The sequence below is a fragment of the Pseudorca crassidens genome, chromosome 6, assembly GCF_039906515.1.
Source record: "Pseudorca crassidens isolate mPseCra1 chromosome 6, mPseCra1.hap1, whole genome shotgun sequence".
NCBI classification, from domain to species: domain Eukaryota; kingdom Metazoa; phylum Chordata; class Mammalia; order Artiodactyla; family Delphinidae; genus Pseudorca; species Pseudorca crassidens.
Genome location: NC_090301.1, coordinates 29,357,806 through 29,373,240, shown reverse-complemented (window position 1 = coordinate 29,373,240; position 15,435 = coordinate 29,357,806). Strand labels below are relative to the sequence as shown.

The window sequence follows — 15,435 nt, the reverse complement described above, 5'->3', positions numbered from 1 at the left end:
AAAATGAACAAACAAACAAAAACAAAATAGTAATTATCTGAAAGATATTATTTTTGAAATGGCACCCTCATTATTTTTCAACAAATAGCAAGCACATATAATTCCATATCTTGTATTAATTTTGGACAAATGTATGGTAGTAGGTATAGTGGTTAAAATCACTTTGTTCTCTTCTCCTATGGGAGTCTATCCTGGACCATCCTGGTCATCCCATAGTGGTTCAAACAAGCGATTGTTCAGATTCATACTGGGAAGTACAGCCTGCTGGGGATGGGGCTGAATATTTCCTACAGTGTCCCTAGAGAGGAGAAACTCTGCCCATGTCTCTCTCTAACCCCTTCCTAGATGTCCAGCTATTGGAGAAGCAGCGATTATCTGATTGGTCAGGGCTTGACACCCACTGGGAAGAGTCTCACTAAAGGGCAGGGCTACTGGATTGAAAGGTGATTGTGTTCATGGTTGTATTCTCTGTTCAGACTTTTCCTCTTGGTTCTGGCTGATAACTGATGGGCACAGCTGACTCCAGGGGAATGGAACCGGAAGCTTTGCTCGAGTTTCTTAGTCTGAGTCACACGTTCTAATCGAGTTCAATTTTACTCGATTAGAAGAAGCCCTGTGTGCTGACGGGCAACTGCCACATGCCCCACTGTGTGTTGTAGAGCACCAGGGGATTTCCCCTCCAGTTACTGTTCTTTGTGGTCTCACCCCTTTGGTTGAGAAACCCACAAGAAGGGGCAGAAGAAGTGGTAGGATTAGGGCACAAAACCTCACCTGAAGTCCTTAAGTTTTCTTCATAATAAATGAGGTGCTGACTTCGGAAATAAGCCAAAGTTAGTCATGGTTTTAAAATCATCCATTTTATTATGATGGTATAGAAGCAATGCAGAAGCATCTGAAAGCTCCCTGAATTTTCAGAAAGTAACTTGTACCTGAAACACCATTTAAAACTACAGAGAGGGACTCCCCTGATGGCGCAGTGGTTGAGAATCCACCTGCCAATGCAGGGGACAAGGGTTCAAGCTCTGGTCCGGGAAGATCCCACATGCCACGGAGCAACTAGGCCCGTGAGCCACAACTACTGAGCCTGTGTGTCTGGAGCCTGTGCTCTGCAACAAGAGAGGCCGCGATAGTGAGAGGCCTGCACACCGCGATGAAGTGTGGCCCCCGCTTGCCGCAACTGGAGAAAGCCCTCACACAGAAATGAAGACCCAACACAGCCAAAAATAAATAAATAAAATAAAGAATTATTAAAAAAAAAAAAAAACTACAGAGAAACACAGGTATCAGCAATTTTTAACATCACTCCTGGTCTTTCAAAAGTTCCTAACTGGCCTTTGTAAACGGTCTTATTAGCTCGAAATATATGAGCAGATGGGTATGACTCCTACTACTTTAATAAAATACTGTAATTTTCTTCTTAAACCATGCAATTATATGGTAAAATATTACGCTTTTCTTTTAAAATTCCATTTACTCAGGCTACATATGGTGTCAAGAAACAGAAATCTACTCAATATAGACTAAACTAAAAGCAAATCCAAGGAAAAGCAATACACAGCCGGTTCTTATGAAGGCGGTAAACCTGACGGGCTCTGAAGACCTCACAGGCAGAACTTGGTGGCCTTCTCTTGTTCGCTACAATTACCATCACTCAGACACAAACTTACTCATTTTTTCTCAGTTCAGATCTTTTGAGAGAGCAAGAGAAAACTCTGATTGGTTCTCCTTGAGTCAGGTGTATCCATTCTGGCCCAATCAGCTGAGGTCAAGGTGGTAAGGACATCTGAGCAAACATGGCCACCTAGGCCCATGTCTTAGGTATGGCCTGCGGGAGAAACAGGTTCTCTCAGAAGGATGTGTGGGCAAGGATGCAATGACTGACAATTTTTTTTTTCAATTTTATTTTAGTGTAGTTTTAAAAGCAGCAGTTAACACCAAACTATTTAGAGAGAGTGCAATAATAAGCAAACATATAAATGGATACAAGTAACAGAAAATGACTGAACTCTGACTTTTTGTGTGTGTGCTGTCACTGTTATTTAATTGTCTCACATAATGTTATCCAAGACTGAAGTAAACCTTTCGAATTATTCTTCTCTAAATACAGACATTCATGGGTCTTTCCCTATTTATTACACTACCAAATAATTTTATAGTTGATCTAATTTGATCTGCTACTCTTCCATAGTTTTGTCTTCAGAATCTGTAAAAGGAAGGAAATGAAACGATGTAACTATTTTAAAAATATGTTAGTAACATGTTTTTATTAGCTTTTCTTTGGCTATCCTTTTCCTTCTGTTTACTGGATTCCTGTATTCAATCTGATTCAATAGCTGAGGGAGTGCATGTGTGAGAAGGATCCTATGAGGGGAATCAAACCACGTGATCATCATTAGACAGTTTCATATCAAAACGAAATTCTGACCGCTTTCCTGACCTTAATCTATGTCTATGTGCCATCTCTCTTGGCTCCTTTGCTTCTCATTTTGAAATTTTTTAGCAGCTATATTGTCAGTTCCGTTTCCTCTTTTGGCCCTACTTTTCCTCCGTGCACCAATTCTAATTCCCCATAGCTAACCCCACGCCAAAGCCCATCACACTGCACATTTTCAGACTGGAAGGTGCAATGGATCTATTAATCTTATTGGATATTTAAATGAAAGTGTGGAGCCATGGGTGAATATCCTGACTGGTCAACCACAAAGAAACCTACATCTGCCTTGTTTGCATAAAATATCATGACAACTCAATTACGATCTTTGAAAATCTGGACCTGCAGATATATTTGTGTCCATTTCCTCACTTACTCATTCTGAGGGGAGGATTCGGTTGTCACTGTCAAATATAAAAGTAGGAAGCTAAGCTCTAGAGAATCAGCAAACATGGCTGAATTTCTGGGGATGTGGGAACGCGGAGGGTTTGAGAAGAATCATATCACAGGGACACTTGACCTCTTCTACCCAGTTCCATTTATAAAAGGAAAGTCCACCTTTTTTTTTTTTTTTTTTTGCGGCACGCGGGCCTCTCACTGCTGTGGCCTCTCCCGTCGCGGAGCACAGGCTCTGGATGCGCAGGCTCAGTGGCCATGGCTCACGGGCCCAGGCGCTCCACGGCATGTGGGATCTTCCCGGACCGGGGCACGAACCAATGTCCCCTGCATCGGCAGGCGGAGTCTCAACCACTGTGCCACCAGGGAAGCCCGAAAGACCACCTTTTAACATTAATGTTTGTCTACCAGCTACCATGTGTGTTTTCTTGACTTTGTGACTTTTCAGAGCTGGTTTGAGGAATCAGATCTAAAAAATCTACTGCAGTATATAGAGAATTAAAAGAACTGAGTTTTTTTAGTATTTAAAGGACATTGAGTTTTGCAGTTATTTTCATTTTTTCCTTTTTCCTTCTACTCCAAGTTTCTCTGAATGCCTTGTCCTCTTTGAAAGTTGCAAGATGCCAGATCACTTCTATATGGCATCATGGATAAACCACTGTCAGGGGCAAACGTGTGTCTAGCCAAACGGCTCAGTGTAGCATCTTTCTACCAACTTCGCTGTGAAACCTTGGTCCCCACAAGATAAATCACTGGCAATGTTTCAGCGTTTGCCAGCTCCCTCCTGTACACAGAGTTTTAAGTAAAGAAGTAGTAAAGATGGAAACAGACTAGATTATTATTATCTTCTAGATATACGGGTCGTATAGGCAGATTTAGAAAATATATAAGCCTATATACAAATATATACAAGATACATATATGTATGCATGTATAAAAATTCCCAGGTTTTCCCTGTTAAAGAGAATTCTAACTTGGACTTGTCAGGGTCTTCCTTTCACCCACATTCTGAGGAGGATCCTGATTTGCCGTGTCAGTTATTTTGAGCTTTGTAATGAAGGACTGAGAAGAAAAGGTGAGAAGGATGAGACATAGAGGCTGGAGCTGAACTTATTGGGGAGAGTTTGAGGTGAGTATGACATGGAAGCAATTTCAGCATTAAAAAAAAATTTGCTTCCATCTTTTATCCCTCCTTCAAAGTGTTTATGAATAAAAGAAACAGAGTTATTTCAAAGTTACTTCGGTTGCTGGACTGTGTTCTCTGACCACAGGGTCGTTCTCTAAGACTGGACAATGTGTGTCACGACCATTAGCACCACGCAGATTGCTCATCACTTGACAGACATACCATCTGACAAAATTAGATCTTTTTCATCATCTGGCATTAGACCAGAAAACAAAGCTTTATATTCTGAAATTAATATTAGATAAAACATGGTGGTTTAGAATATAACAGCCCATGAGATGTTCTTTGTGAGTGCTTTTCAAACTTTGTTGACCAAAACCCAATGTAAAAAAAAAATACATTTTACATTCCAGTCCAGTACCTTCACTTGTGTGCATATAATGAAACAAAAAGTTAAATGAACGAAATACTCACCCTTTTCTAATCTATTCTTAGCCTTCTCTTATCTTTTCTAATACTTATCTTTTTCTTTCTATCCTATTCTCATTCATTGGAAAAAAAAATCTGTTCTCCTTACTTACCCTTTTAGCATCAATTTTATTCTCGTTCAAGGAAAAACGCCAGTTATTAAATCCATTTCATGACCCACTAAATTTTTTTCACAACTCACCGAACCCACAATATGGAAAGCACTGTATCTCGTTATATTTGATTCCAATGCTCATTGAATAAACAGCCCTCACAACAACCTGAAATCAACCCCATTTTCTTCACTTAATTACCACTAAATTTCTTTAAGATTATGAATTAGTTAAGCCTAAGAGCCTTAAAATCTGAATGACCAACTTAAATCGCTCTGTTGCAAAGACTTGGGAATACATACTCGACAATCTGGCTTTTCTTCCTCCATCCTGGGAAGCTGCCGGTCATCCCCTTCATGAGAGACCGTAGAGCTTTTTCTCAGTTCTCTCACGGGGGCCATAGTGCCCTCCCTCCTTCCCATGAGTGTTGCTTATCACCAGCTGGGCCGACTAGAATAATGGTGCTGCCATCCGGGTACCCAGATACACTGTCTGACTGGGCCTCTTAACGATATGTATTCTGGCTGGAACTGAATTCACCACGCTCTTCTGGACGGTGACTTGGGCTGCTTGAGCATCTTCCGGAGGGTCAGTGATGAAGCTAGATTAGTTCTCTAAGCGTGCCCCCATCGATTTCATGTTCTGTCCAGCCACCAGCTAAGTTGCTGAGCCCTCCAACAACTATTCAGCCAAACAACGGATGGCCTCTACCTACCTTTTCCAGCTTTCTTCATCCTTTTTGGATCCCCTACTCTAGCCCAGCTGCCCTACTTATCATCTTCTGAATATAACTTGATGCTGCCTCTGGTTCACACTTCTGGCCATGGCTTGATCCCCTGAAATGCCTGCTTTGCCCCTGTTTTTCCTTCTGGTGGGACACCTTTCACAACCTCTTCCCTACCTGCCCCTCTTGCACACCTCCTCTTCACCAAATTACATGAGTAATTCCTACTCCTCCTAGACTCAGCTTCCATTTCATCTCTTCCCGAAAGCCTTTCCTAACACTCTCTATGTCAGGAGACCCCCTATGTGGTCCCACTATACCCTCTATCATAACACTTACCTCTCCATAAGGTAGTTTTCGCTTTGCTTTGCAGTCACCCACGCTAGACGGTGAGCACTTTGAGGGCAAGGACAACGTTCAGTGTATGTTTATGTCCCTAGCACCTCTCACAGTTTCTTCTTTCAATGGTGGTAAAAACATATAACATGAAATCTACCTTCTTCACAAAATTTTACATCTACAGTACAGAACTGTTAATCATACGCACATCATTGTACAGCAGATCTCTAGAATTTTTTCATCTTGTGTGACTGAACCAGCACAGCTTCTGAATAAATAAATACATGCTATTGGATTATTTTTAGCCATCTTAAGTCTCAACTAGATTTCTAGATATTATTAAAGTTTTCCCTTCATACATCACAAGGATCTTTTCTTTCCTTGTGAGTTTCTAGATCATATACTTTCTTTCCTTGTGTACTACCTTGCCCTGTTTCATCAAGCTTTTTAATTTATTGTGTGTCTTCACATTTACTTTCTCATATTCTCATGACTCCTTTCCCCCAGATGTGATTGTGTGGCCACAACTCCCTTACTGTGGGCCCCGGTGTCTCTCACAGTGACCAGCATCTAGAAGGTGCTGAGTGAATGTCTGGTACCTTCCTTCAAAGATTTCAATAGATTTTTAACAATGATTTTTCTTTTTTGAATATAGGATGAAGGTGATGAAAGACTTAACTCTCATTTTTTATGGCTAATAAATGATCAAACTCCTTTCTTTGAAGTTTAGTATTAAGCCTTGGATACAAAGGGTACTTTTTTATTTCAAGTGATATACCTACCATCTGAGACTTTCCAATGTTCCCGGTTGTCATTTGTGGTAGGTAAGGTGGTCTTTTCATCTTCTTTGGCTAAGTCGGTTTCTGAAAGTCAGGAAATTAAATTAATTGAAAAGATTAAACAAACCTCATACATGAATCATCTCATTGATATGGTAATAAGCAGAGATCTCCAAACTCTACAAAGTTCTGATTATTTTCAATGCTCTGAGCTTGGAATCTCTGGAACAGTGTTTTGGGCGAGGTCCAATGGTGACAGAGTTAAGATCAATGAATGAATATATATATATATGCCTTGACTTTTGTTAATAAAACACAGCATAAAATCAGGTCATTTTCTTTCACAAAACCATGTACAGTGCAAGTGTTATGGGAAATTTAGGACTACCTACCAGTCAATGGAGTCAAATTTAGAGTGACTGCCTTACAGCTCATTATCATAAGAGGAGTTTGCAACTCTAGTCTGCTAGGCAGGAGGAGAGGGCCTTAAATTCTGAGAATAATTCAAGGTAAAACCAACTGGTCATTGGACTTCTGTGCCCACCCGCTCCACCTCCATGCTGCCTTGGGGCTTTGTTTGGTTTGGCCCACGCCTGGTGACTTGACCACCAACCACAACCGGCTCTCAATTCCCAAACCCCACGCTCTGCCCTTCCTCCCAGTGCTGGTGCTGTGACCTCACTAAAGCCTCTTGGGTCTGACCAAGGGCAGTCCTCTGTCCCCTGCCAACTTCTTTTCAGTGAATCCATTCTGAGAGGCAGCAACTGCTTTTATTGGTTGTCATCCGCGCCATACTGATGGTTAAATATTTTCAACATCACCCCTGCCTGGGGCTTTTAAATTTTATTTCTACTTATTACATCCTTCCTTGTCCAGTGGAGACCCCTGTAGTCCATCACTTCATCGGCTTCCTTGCAATTGTCCTCATCTTCACTGCCTCACCTGCTTCCTTCCCAAGTGCTAAGTAAAGTAACAAAACTGTACTCATTTTCCATTCCCATATTCAAAGCCAATGAGCAAATCACCTCAGCACTCATTTAGGGCACCAGTAAAACAAGGACACAAAAAAATATGAGAACAATAAAAACTTTGGGAAAAAAATTTGATATTCCAAATGAAGTCATCACGGAAATACTCAGAATTTTGTTGGAATACTGTACAGTGTTAGTTTTATTCTAATTGCATTTATTCTAATTGCAGGGGTGGCAGTACTCTCTAATATTTCAGGGCTTACTACAGGTCATACATCTAGGTTTCCTCTCCTGCATCCAGGCAGCCGAGCACCTTTGCAGGGAATCACGCAACTGTACATCGGAGTTACTACAAATTTCACGGTCTCTAAATTTCACTGAGCCTTCAGCTCTGGAAAAAAAAATCTGGCTTTTTCCATTTTTCTTCTTTCCTTTCCTCTTAACAAATTATTTCAAATCTTCACCTCTTCCCTTATAACCCTAGCCCTTCCCCTAGATTTTAATCTTTGGGACCTGGCCTTGCTGCCCATTTTGTTCTGAATCCCCCCATCCGACATAATTCCCTGCATCCCATCCATCACCTCTTCCCTTCTCTTAGGTCTCAGCAGCAGAGACGCTTCCTGTGTGAAGCTGACCCTGTGCTCTGAAGCTTGTTTTCTACTGCTGTCTTGATGATCTTTCTCTTCCCGCCCCTCCATCTTCACCCTCTCACTCTCCAATGGTAGTTAAACATTAACACCCATCCATCCAGATATCTATCTCTCCACTTATTTATATTTTTGAATGTGTCAAACATGCACCTGGAATGAAATTCAAAAGCCACGATAGACCATGCAGTGAAGCAGTCTTCCTTCCTCAGCCACTCAGGCCCTTCCCCACAGGATCACCATGGTAATCAGCTTCTTCTAAAAAACTACCACCTAGTTGCTGATGACTGCGTAGCCTCATCTCCAGCCCAAATCTCTCTGCTGGCTTCCAGAGATATGTGTCCCTCACCCACTGGACATAAATTCCTCTTGAAAATCTGCTCCTTCTATACTCCTTACCTTGCCCACAGCTTCCCAATCATTTTCATGACTTAGCACACACAGCAAATGTCAAGGACAATAGAGATAACCAGCCTGGAGACTCCAGCTGCCCCATACTCAGTCTGTGGAGCTAAGGGGACCATTAGCTCCACACCCCCAACCCATTTGTGGCTGATGGTTTGGGAACTGCTGTCTTAGGGCATGACACCACCATATGTCGAGATGCCAAAAACATTGGGACATATTTGACCCTCCGGAGCTCTCTCTTAGCCTCTATCTCAGATTGGTCAAGTTCTGTCAACTTTCTATCTTCAAATCTAGCCCCTTCTCTACATCTTCATGGCCACTTCTTGGTTAGGGCCCTCATCATTTCTCTACCTGCAAAAAAATTGGTCTTACTACTTTTGGTCTCTCCCATCCAATTCATTCTTCTCATTAAGAACAGAATGATCATTTCAAAATTTGAACTTGCTCCTGTCCCTCCCCTGCCTAAAATCCTTCACTGGTTTTAACAAGATAAGTAACCTCTCCACCTCCTGACATTTCTCACTTCAAATTTTATTTTCCAGATAAAATGAATTGGCGGTTCACGGAAAGTTCTGCCTTATGTCTTTACCTTTGTACACCTTGTTGCTCTCTCTGAATGAACCAACCCTCCCATTTATCCCCACCTTAGCTAATGTCTCCTTTCCTCTCATGACTTGGTTTAGATGTCACCTCCTTCAGAAAGCCCTTCTATTGTGTGAAAATCCTGATGGGAGCCCTTCTCCCTGTTCTCAGCACCCAGCATGTTCCTCAGGCCCGCAGCACTAAGCACCCCAGCTCCACAGGGAGCTGGGGTCCTCCCCTCCCACTCTGGTCTCACGTCTGCCTTCCTCATTCCACAAAATTGCTCTAACCAAAGTCACAAATGACCTCTGTGTCCTACATCCATTGGGTACTTTTCAGGCCTCATTTTATTTGACCTCCTCGTAGCATCTGACAGTGTAGACCAGCCCTCATTCCTGAAACACTCTCCGCCTTTAGGTCTTCCATGGTGTCAGATTTCAGGGGCTGTCCTGACTGATCACCCCTTTTTCACAGTCCTCTGTCAGCTGTTCCTGTTCTACTTAACCATTAAAGGCTAAGTTCCTCCAGGTACCCCTGCTCTCTCCAATCTCCATCATGCTCATGGCCTCATTCCTATTTATAGGCAACAACTCCCAATTTGACTAACTGCAGTCCGGATCTTGCTGAGCTCCGGAAAGTATGCAGTTCTCTATGTAATGTATCCATTTGAGATATCCTGTAGGTATTTCAGAATCAAAATGTAAGAAACTAAACTAATCCTTCTTCTACTCTGGCAGTGCACCCGTCCTCTGCCACCCAACAGACACACGCATAGGCAAACACACACACACTCTCTCTCTCTCTCTGTCTTTCTCAGATAATTTCCTCTACTATTATTTCCCATATTGGTAAACCCACCCCATTGCTCAAGCAAATGAAGTCTGAGTCCTCTGACATTCCCCAGAGCCAGTCCGTCATCAAGTCTTTGATAATTCCACCTCCTAAATATCTCTCAAAATTCGACAGCCTCCAGCCTCAGCTGTAATCACCGCTTCCTTGTGTCACTCTGCTACCCTCCTGATACTGGTCTCCCTGCAAACAGTCTAGCCTTGTTCCAATTTATTTTCCAAACTAATCACAACCCGATTGGGTCATTCTCCATCCAGAAGCCTCTGCAACTCTCATCTACCCTTCATGTCTCTCTCAGCTTCATCTCATTAGGCTTTGGCCACACAAACTATTTTTGGTGGTTTTTCAAACAAGGTGACATGATTTCCTGCCTCAAGGTCTTTGCTCACATCCCCAGGTATAAGTTCTCATAGCACAGCACCCTGTACTTCTCGTGCCTAAGACTCACCACAGCTGCAGACATTTGTGTAAATTACAATCCCCTGATGGACTGTAGGTTTCAAAAGGCAAGAACAGGTCTATCTTCACCACCCCCATATTTCTAGCTCTTAGCACTGGCTTACAGTTGACACTCCATAAACACCGGTACATGGAAGGGATGTTGGGCTCTCAAAAGGCACTTGAGTGCCTTTCTGTAAGTGAATTAATTTATTTATGTTTGTATTTTCATATTTCAGATGAGATTTTCTTTAAGACAAAAGAAAGAAAGATGAGACCACTTCCTTGTAAGTTTACAATTAGAGAAAATACCAATAGGAAAAACAAGCTTATTGAAATTTATTTTTTTAAAGTTACCTAAAAGTAACTGTAGTGTTGTGGGTTGTATTGTGTCCCCCCCAAAAATGTTGAAGTCCTGCTCCCTGGTCTCAGTAAATGTGACCTTACTTGAAATTAGTTTTAGCAGATATAATCAAGTTAGGATGGGGTCAGACTGGATTAAGGTGGGCCCCCAATGCAATTACTGGTGTTCTTGTAAAGAGAGACAGATTTGGCAACATAGACACACCCAGAGGGAAGACAGACTTGTGAGGACCGTGGCTGAGACTGGAATGAAGCAGCTACAAGGCAAGAATGCCAATCACTGCCACCAGAAGCTAGAAGAGGCACGGAAGGGATTCTTCCCTAGAGCCTTCAGAGGGAACACGGCCTTGCTGACACATTGATTTAGGTCTTCTGGTCTCCAGGACTAGGAGACAATAAATTTCTGTTGTTTTAACCCACCCAGTTTGTGGTAATTTGTTATGGCAGCCCTAGGAAACTAATACATATGGTATACGTAAACTTTATAAGGCAATAGTGTCTTTAGGATGTGATTTCTTTAGCATTCTTTTAAGAAACTTTATTTCAAAGGACACACTAAACCTGGTAGTTTATTTTGTCAATAAGTTACCTTAAAAGTGATGAAATATGAATTATACTTATTTATATTAAATAGTGATTCCATTTTAACATATATTTTAAGACTCTTTTAATAGCAGCCCAGTAAAACATCGTATCTAAAAGATTACCTGATTGATACGGCTGAAAATTTATCAACTCTCCAAGTGCAACAAGTTTCTCCTGTGGAAAAATTTTGTAATCAGAGAATTAAATGACCACAATTACTAACGATCATTCTTTAAGAGAAAAACACTTTGATTCTTGATGTTTAAGTAACCAACAACTGTTTTTAACATACTAGATATTACATAACCAAATGAGGAGTGTTCTTCTGCTGATTTCTTCAAACCTTTATTGCCTCCTTATTGTTCTTAGGAATAAGAGGCAAATCGAACCCACAGAAAATCAGTGTATGCCTTGATCTAGGGCAATCGGTTTCAGGCTATTATTGAAGTCAGTTCCCTCGGAGCTATTCTGACATTACCTGAATTAGATCACTTGTCATTCTGGTCATTATTTTTTCACTTATTTCAATATCTTCGAGATCTGTAAGAACCACCCAAGTTCCATTCTCAAATTTCACAGGCATAGAAAAGACAATCCCTTCAGGAATACCAAACTGGCCTGCAGGGAGCAAACACAAAGCAAAGCAAAACGAAAGCACTCAGATAAATAAACCTTCCTGGTAACACTGTAGATAAGGACAGACATGGTACATGCTTTTTAATGATAATGGTGGATTTAATGATAATGGAGGAATTCCTGCAAATTCCTCCCCAGGGAAGATTGAAACACTTACTAGAGAAGTATTTATTGAGCACCTCTCCAAGTTCTGACAACTTGCCCTTCTGTGTTTCTCTCAGAAGGAAGAACCATTGTTCCGTCTTTATCCCTTTTGTCCCTGCTGGGGGACAGATGCCCTGCCTCTGCCTTGGGAACTAATGCAGTCCTTCTCTTCCACCTTGTCTGGATTCCTTTTGTCTGCTTCCTTGGCTTTTCCTTGTCCCCCTAGGTAGCCCCTGAGCCCGAGCATGTGTCCAATCTTGCCTTTGCTCTTCCAGCCTACTGCTGCAGTCACAGAGCCAAGGGGCAGGCAGTGGGAAAGGAAAGTCGGTGATCTCACAGTTCCTAGTTCCCAGTTGAAATGTGCTCCAAATAAAAAAAATGGATAATGCTTATTACTAACTGAGCAACCTTCAGATAAAATGTCTCCCGTTTTTTGTGTCTCAATCAAGTAAGAAAATTATTCTTGCCATTCTAGTCATCAAAAATGTTGTCAGTATGGAGGTTCCTTAAAAAACAAAAAACAGTTACCATATGATCCTGCAATCCCACTCCTGGGCATATAGCTGAAGAAAATTCTAATTTGAAAAGATATATGCACCCCAATATTCACTGTAGCACTATTTACAATAACCAAGACGTGGAAGCAACCTAAATGTCCATCGACAGATGAACGGATAAAGAACGTGTTACTTTTATACAATGGAATATTACTCAGCCATAAAAAAGAATGAAATAATGCCACTTGCAGCAACATAGATGGACCTAGAGATTATCATACTAAGTGAAATAAGACAAAGACAAATACCATATGATATCACTTATATGTGGAATCTGAAAAAAAAAGATACAGATGAACTTATTTATGAAACAGAAATAGACGCACATAGAAAACTCACGGTTACCAAAGGGAAAGGGGGGGCTAAATTAGGAGGACGGGATTAACATATATACTCTAAAATACGTAAAATAAATAACCAACAAGGACCTACTGTATAACACAGGGAACTATACTTAATATTTTTTAATAACCTATAAGGGAAAAGAATCTGAAAAAGAATATGTATATATAACTGAATCACTGAACTGTACACCTGAAACTAACATGACATTGTCAATCAACTATATTTCAATTAAAAAAAAAATGTTGTCACTAGGGCAAAATATTGAGGAGAGTCAAGAAACCAGGATCTAAAAGACTTTTCCGTAGAGGATGTCCCAGGCCCTCTGTTCACTCTCTATTTGAGAGCCAGCCTTATGAGTGAACAACGGATGAGGGTCTACATATGTGTTACCATTTCAGGGACACAATGATCACTTGCTCTTCACCTCACTTGCCCCCAACACTGAACTGCTTATTGATGAATTCCTACAGAGATTAATTCAACTTTTTTTTGGCTGCACCGCGTGGCTTGCAGGATCTTAGTTCCCTGACCAGGAATCGAACAGTAGAAGTGGGGAATACTAACCACTGGACAGCCAGGGAATTCCCTAATTAAACTTTGACAGATAAAGATGAGGTTTTAGGTGTCTATTTCATTAAAAAGGTAACACAGTGATTTGAACTCACACTTGCAGATGTTCGTGCACATTAACTTTAATTGAACGAGACACACTGAGAGTCTACCCATGAAGGAGCAACAAGTAGACCCAGCCAAAGCCCTGCCCTCAGGGTGGGTGAACTCTAATGCAGAGGGCATATGCAACTAACCACCCCATCCATAAAGGCAGGCTGTGATACGCTCTCTGATAGAGGAACAAATGCTATGTGAGTACAGAGGAGAGACAGAGATTAATTCTGACTTGGGGGGTTTAGGGAGATTTCCGTGAGCTGCACCATAGTCACTGAAACAATGGGAAGGATCGTGGTTCCATTAATAACATAAAGGATACAAGAGGTGGATCAGACTGGGGAGCATGACAACAGGTTCAGTTTGGTGTGTGTTGGTTTGAAGTGACAGCATGACATCCAGGTGGCAATGTCTGACAAGGTAGGGCTCAGCAGCAAGGCTGAGATGGGAGTGGATGGGCTTGTTCAGGGAGAATGTAAAGCACAAAGGGAAGACATGCTTTAGGTCTTCAGTGCACAGAGCATCAGCTATTCTCCCTTTCCTATTTTTCAATAAATAGTAGAAGTGCTCTGAATAGCTTTTAGCAGATTAAAATACTAAGGATATAAAAATATATCCACAGTATTTGTGGATGGAGAGCAAGCTTTCCACATTCCAGCTGCTGCCTGGTACTCTGAGATCTGGGTCTTGCTGTGCCCTTTGTATCGTGGGTCTGTGTCTTTGCTCCTGCAGCTCCTGTGCCCAGATGTTCTTCCCATACTTGTCTGTCAGGTAAACAACTACTCAAGCTTGCAGGTGGGACTTCCTGAAGTGTCACCTCCTTTATGATGCAGGTCCTGATTCTTCCTGCTGCCTGCTGAAAACTGACCTTGCTTTCCCTTCCTCAGTAGGGATACAGTGAGAAAAACTTAACAGAATTATTTCATTTATGTATGTGGCTCTCCTTTACTGTGCTGTGAGCTTCCTGAAAGGCAAAAGCCGGGCCTACTCCCTATGTGTGTTCCCAGTGCATGCACACAAAATACTGTTGCACTGTTGAATGGATAACTGAAGGAATGCAGGCATGAATGAATGATTATGGAATTGTGAAAATCCGGAGAGCTTACAGAGCCTTTAAAGAGGTAGGAGCGGGCTTCCCTGGTGGCGCAGTGGTTGAGAATCTGCCTGCTAATGCAGGGGACACGGGTTCGTGCCTCGGTCTGGGAAGATCCCACATGCCGCGGAGCAACTAGGCCCGTGAGCCACAACTACTAAGCCTGCGCGTCTGGAGCCTGTGCTCCGCAACAAGAGAGGCCGCGATGGTGAGAGGCCCACGCACCGCGATGAAGAGTGGCCCCCGTTTGCCACAACTAGAGAAAGCCCTCGCACAGAAACGAAGACCCAACACAGCCAAAAGTAAATAAATAAATAAATAAAATTAAAAAGTAACTGTACCATTTAAAAAAAAAAAAAAAAGAGGTAGGAGCCTGTCTAGGTAAGGACACAGAAGTAGGAGCACAAGGCATACATGGAGGTTTTAAAATATCGTGAGATATGAAAAACCCAGATTTACCTTCACTCAGTACCCCTAAAGACACAATCTCCCCAGGGGGTGAGCCATGGTACCAGTATTTCAACGTAGTGGCTATACTGTGTGCAGCTAAGATGCCCCCAAATTGTCTTCCTGTGGCGGTGAACTTTTTAAGACTTTCCACAAATTCTCTGTTTACCCACTCACTGTAAGGAGAGAAAGAAACAATTTTACAATGGAGGAGGGAATAGGAATGAATAAGAATTCCCTGGGTCAATGGATCTGAGTACAAGAAATCACCTCCACAAAACAGAAATATGACTTCCTGTGCCCCTTCTTCAAGCTTCTTTAATCCCAT

At 41.8% G+C, this 15,435-nt stretch overlaps 1 protein-coding gene across 1 annotated transcript in view; it reads right to left on the bottom strand.

The window, feature by feature from the left end:
* Positions 1-872: 872 nt before the first annotated feature.
* Positions 873-15,435, bottom strand: part of MDH1B (malate dehydrogenase 1B) — a 30,315-nt gene continuing 15,752 nt past the window's right edge. The window contains exons 7-11 of the mRNA XM_067740853.1: positions 15,120-15,283; positions 11,698-11,837; positions 11,342-11,393; positions 6,380-6,460; positions 873-1,825 (exon numbers count right to left, since the gene is read on the bottom strand). Coding sequence (XP_067596954.1) covers positions 1,815-1,825; positions 6,380-6,460; positions 11,342-11,393; positions 11,698-11,837; positions 15,120-15,283 — 448 coding nt within the window. The 3' untranslated portion in view covers positions 873-1,814. The remainder of the gene's footprint in view (positions 1,826-6,379; positions 6,461-11,341; positions 11,394-11,697; positions 11,838-15,119; positions 15,284-15,435) is intronic.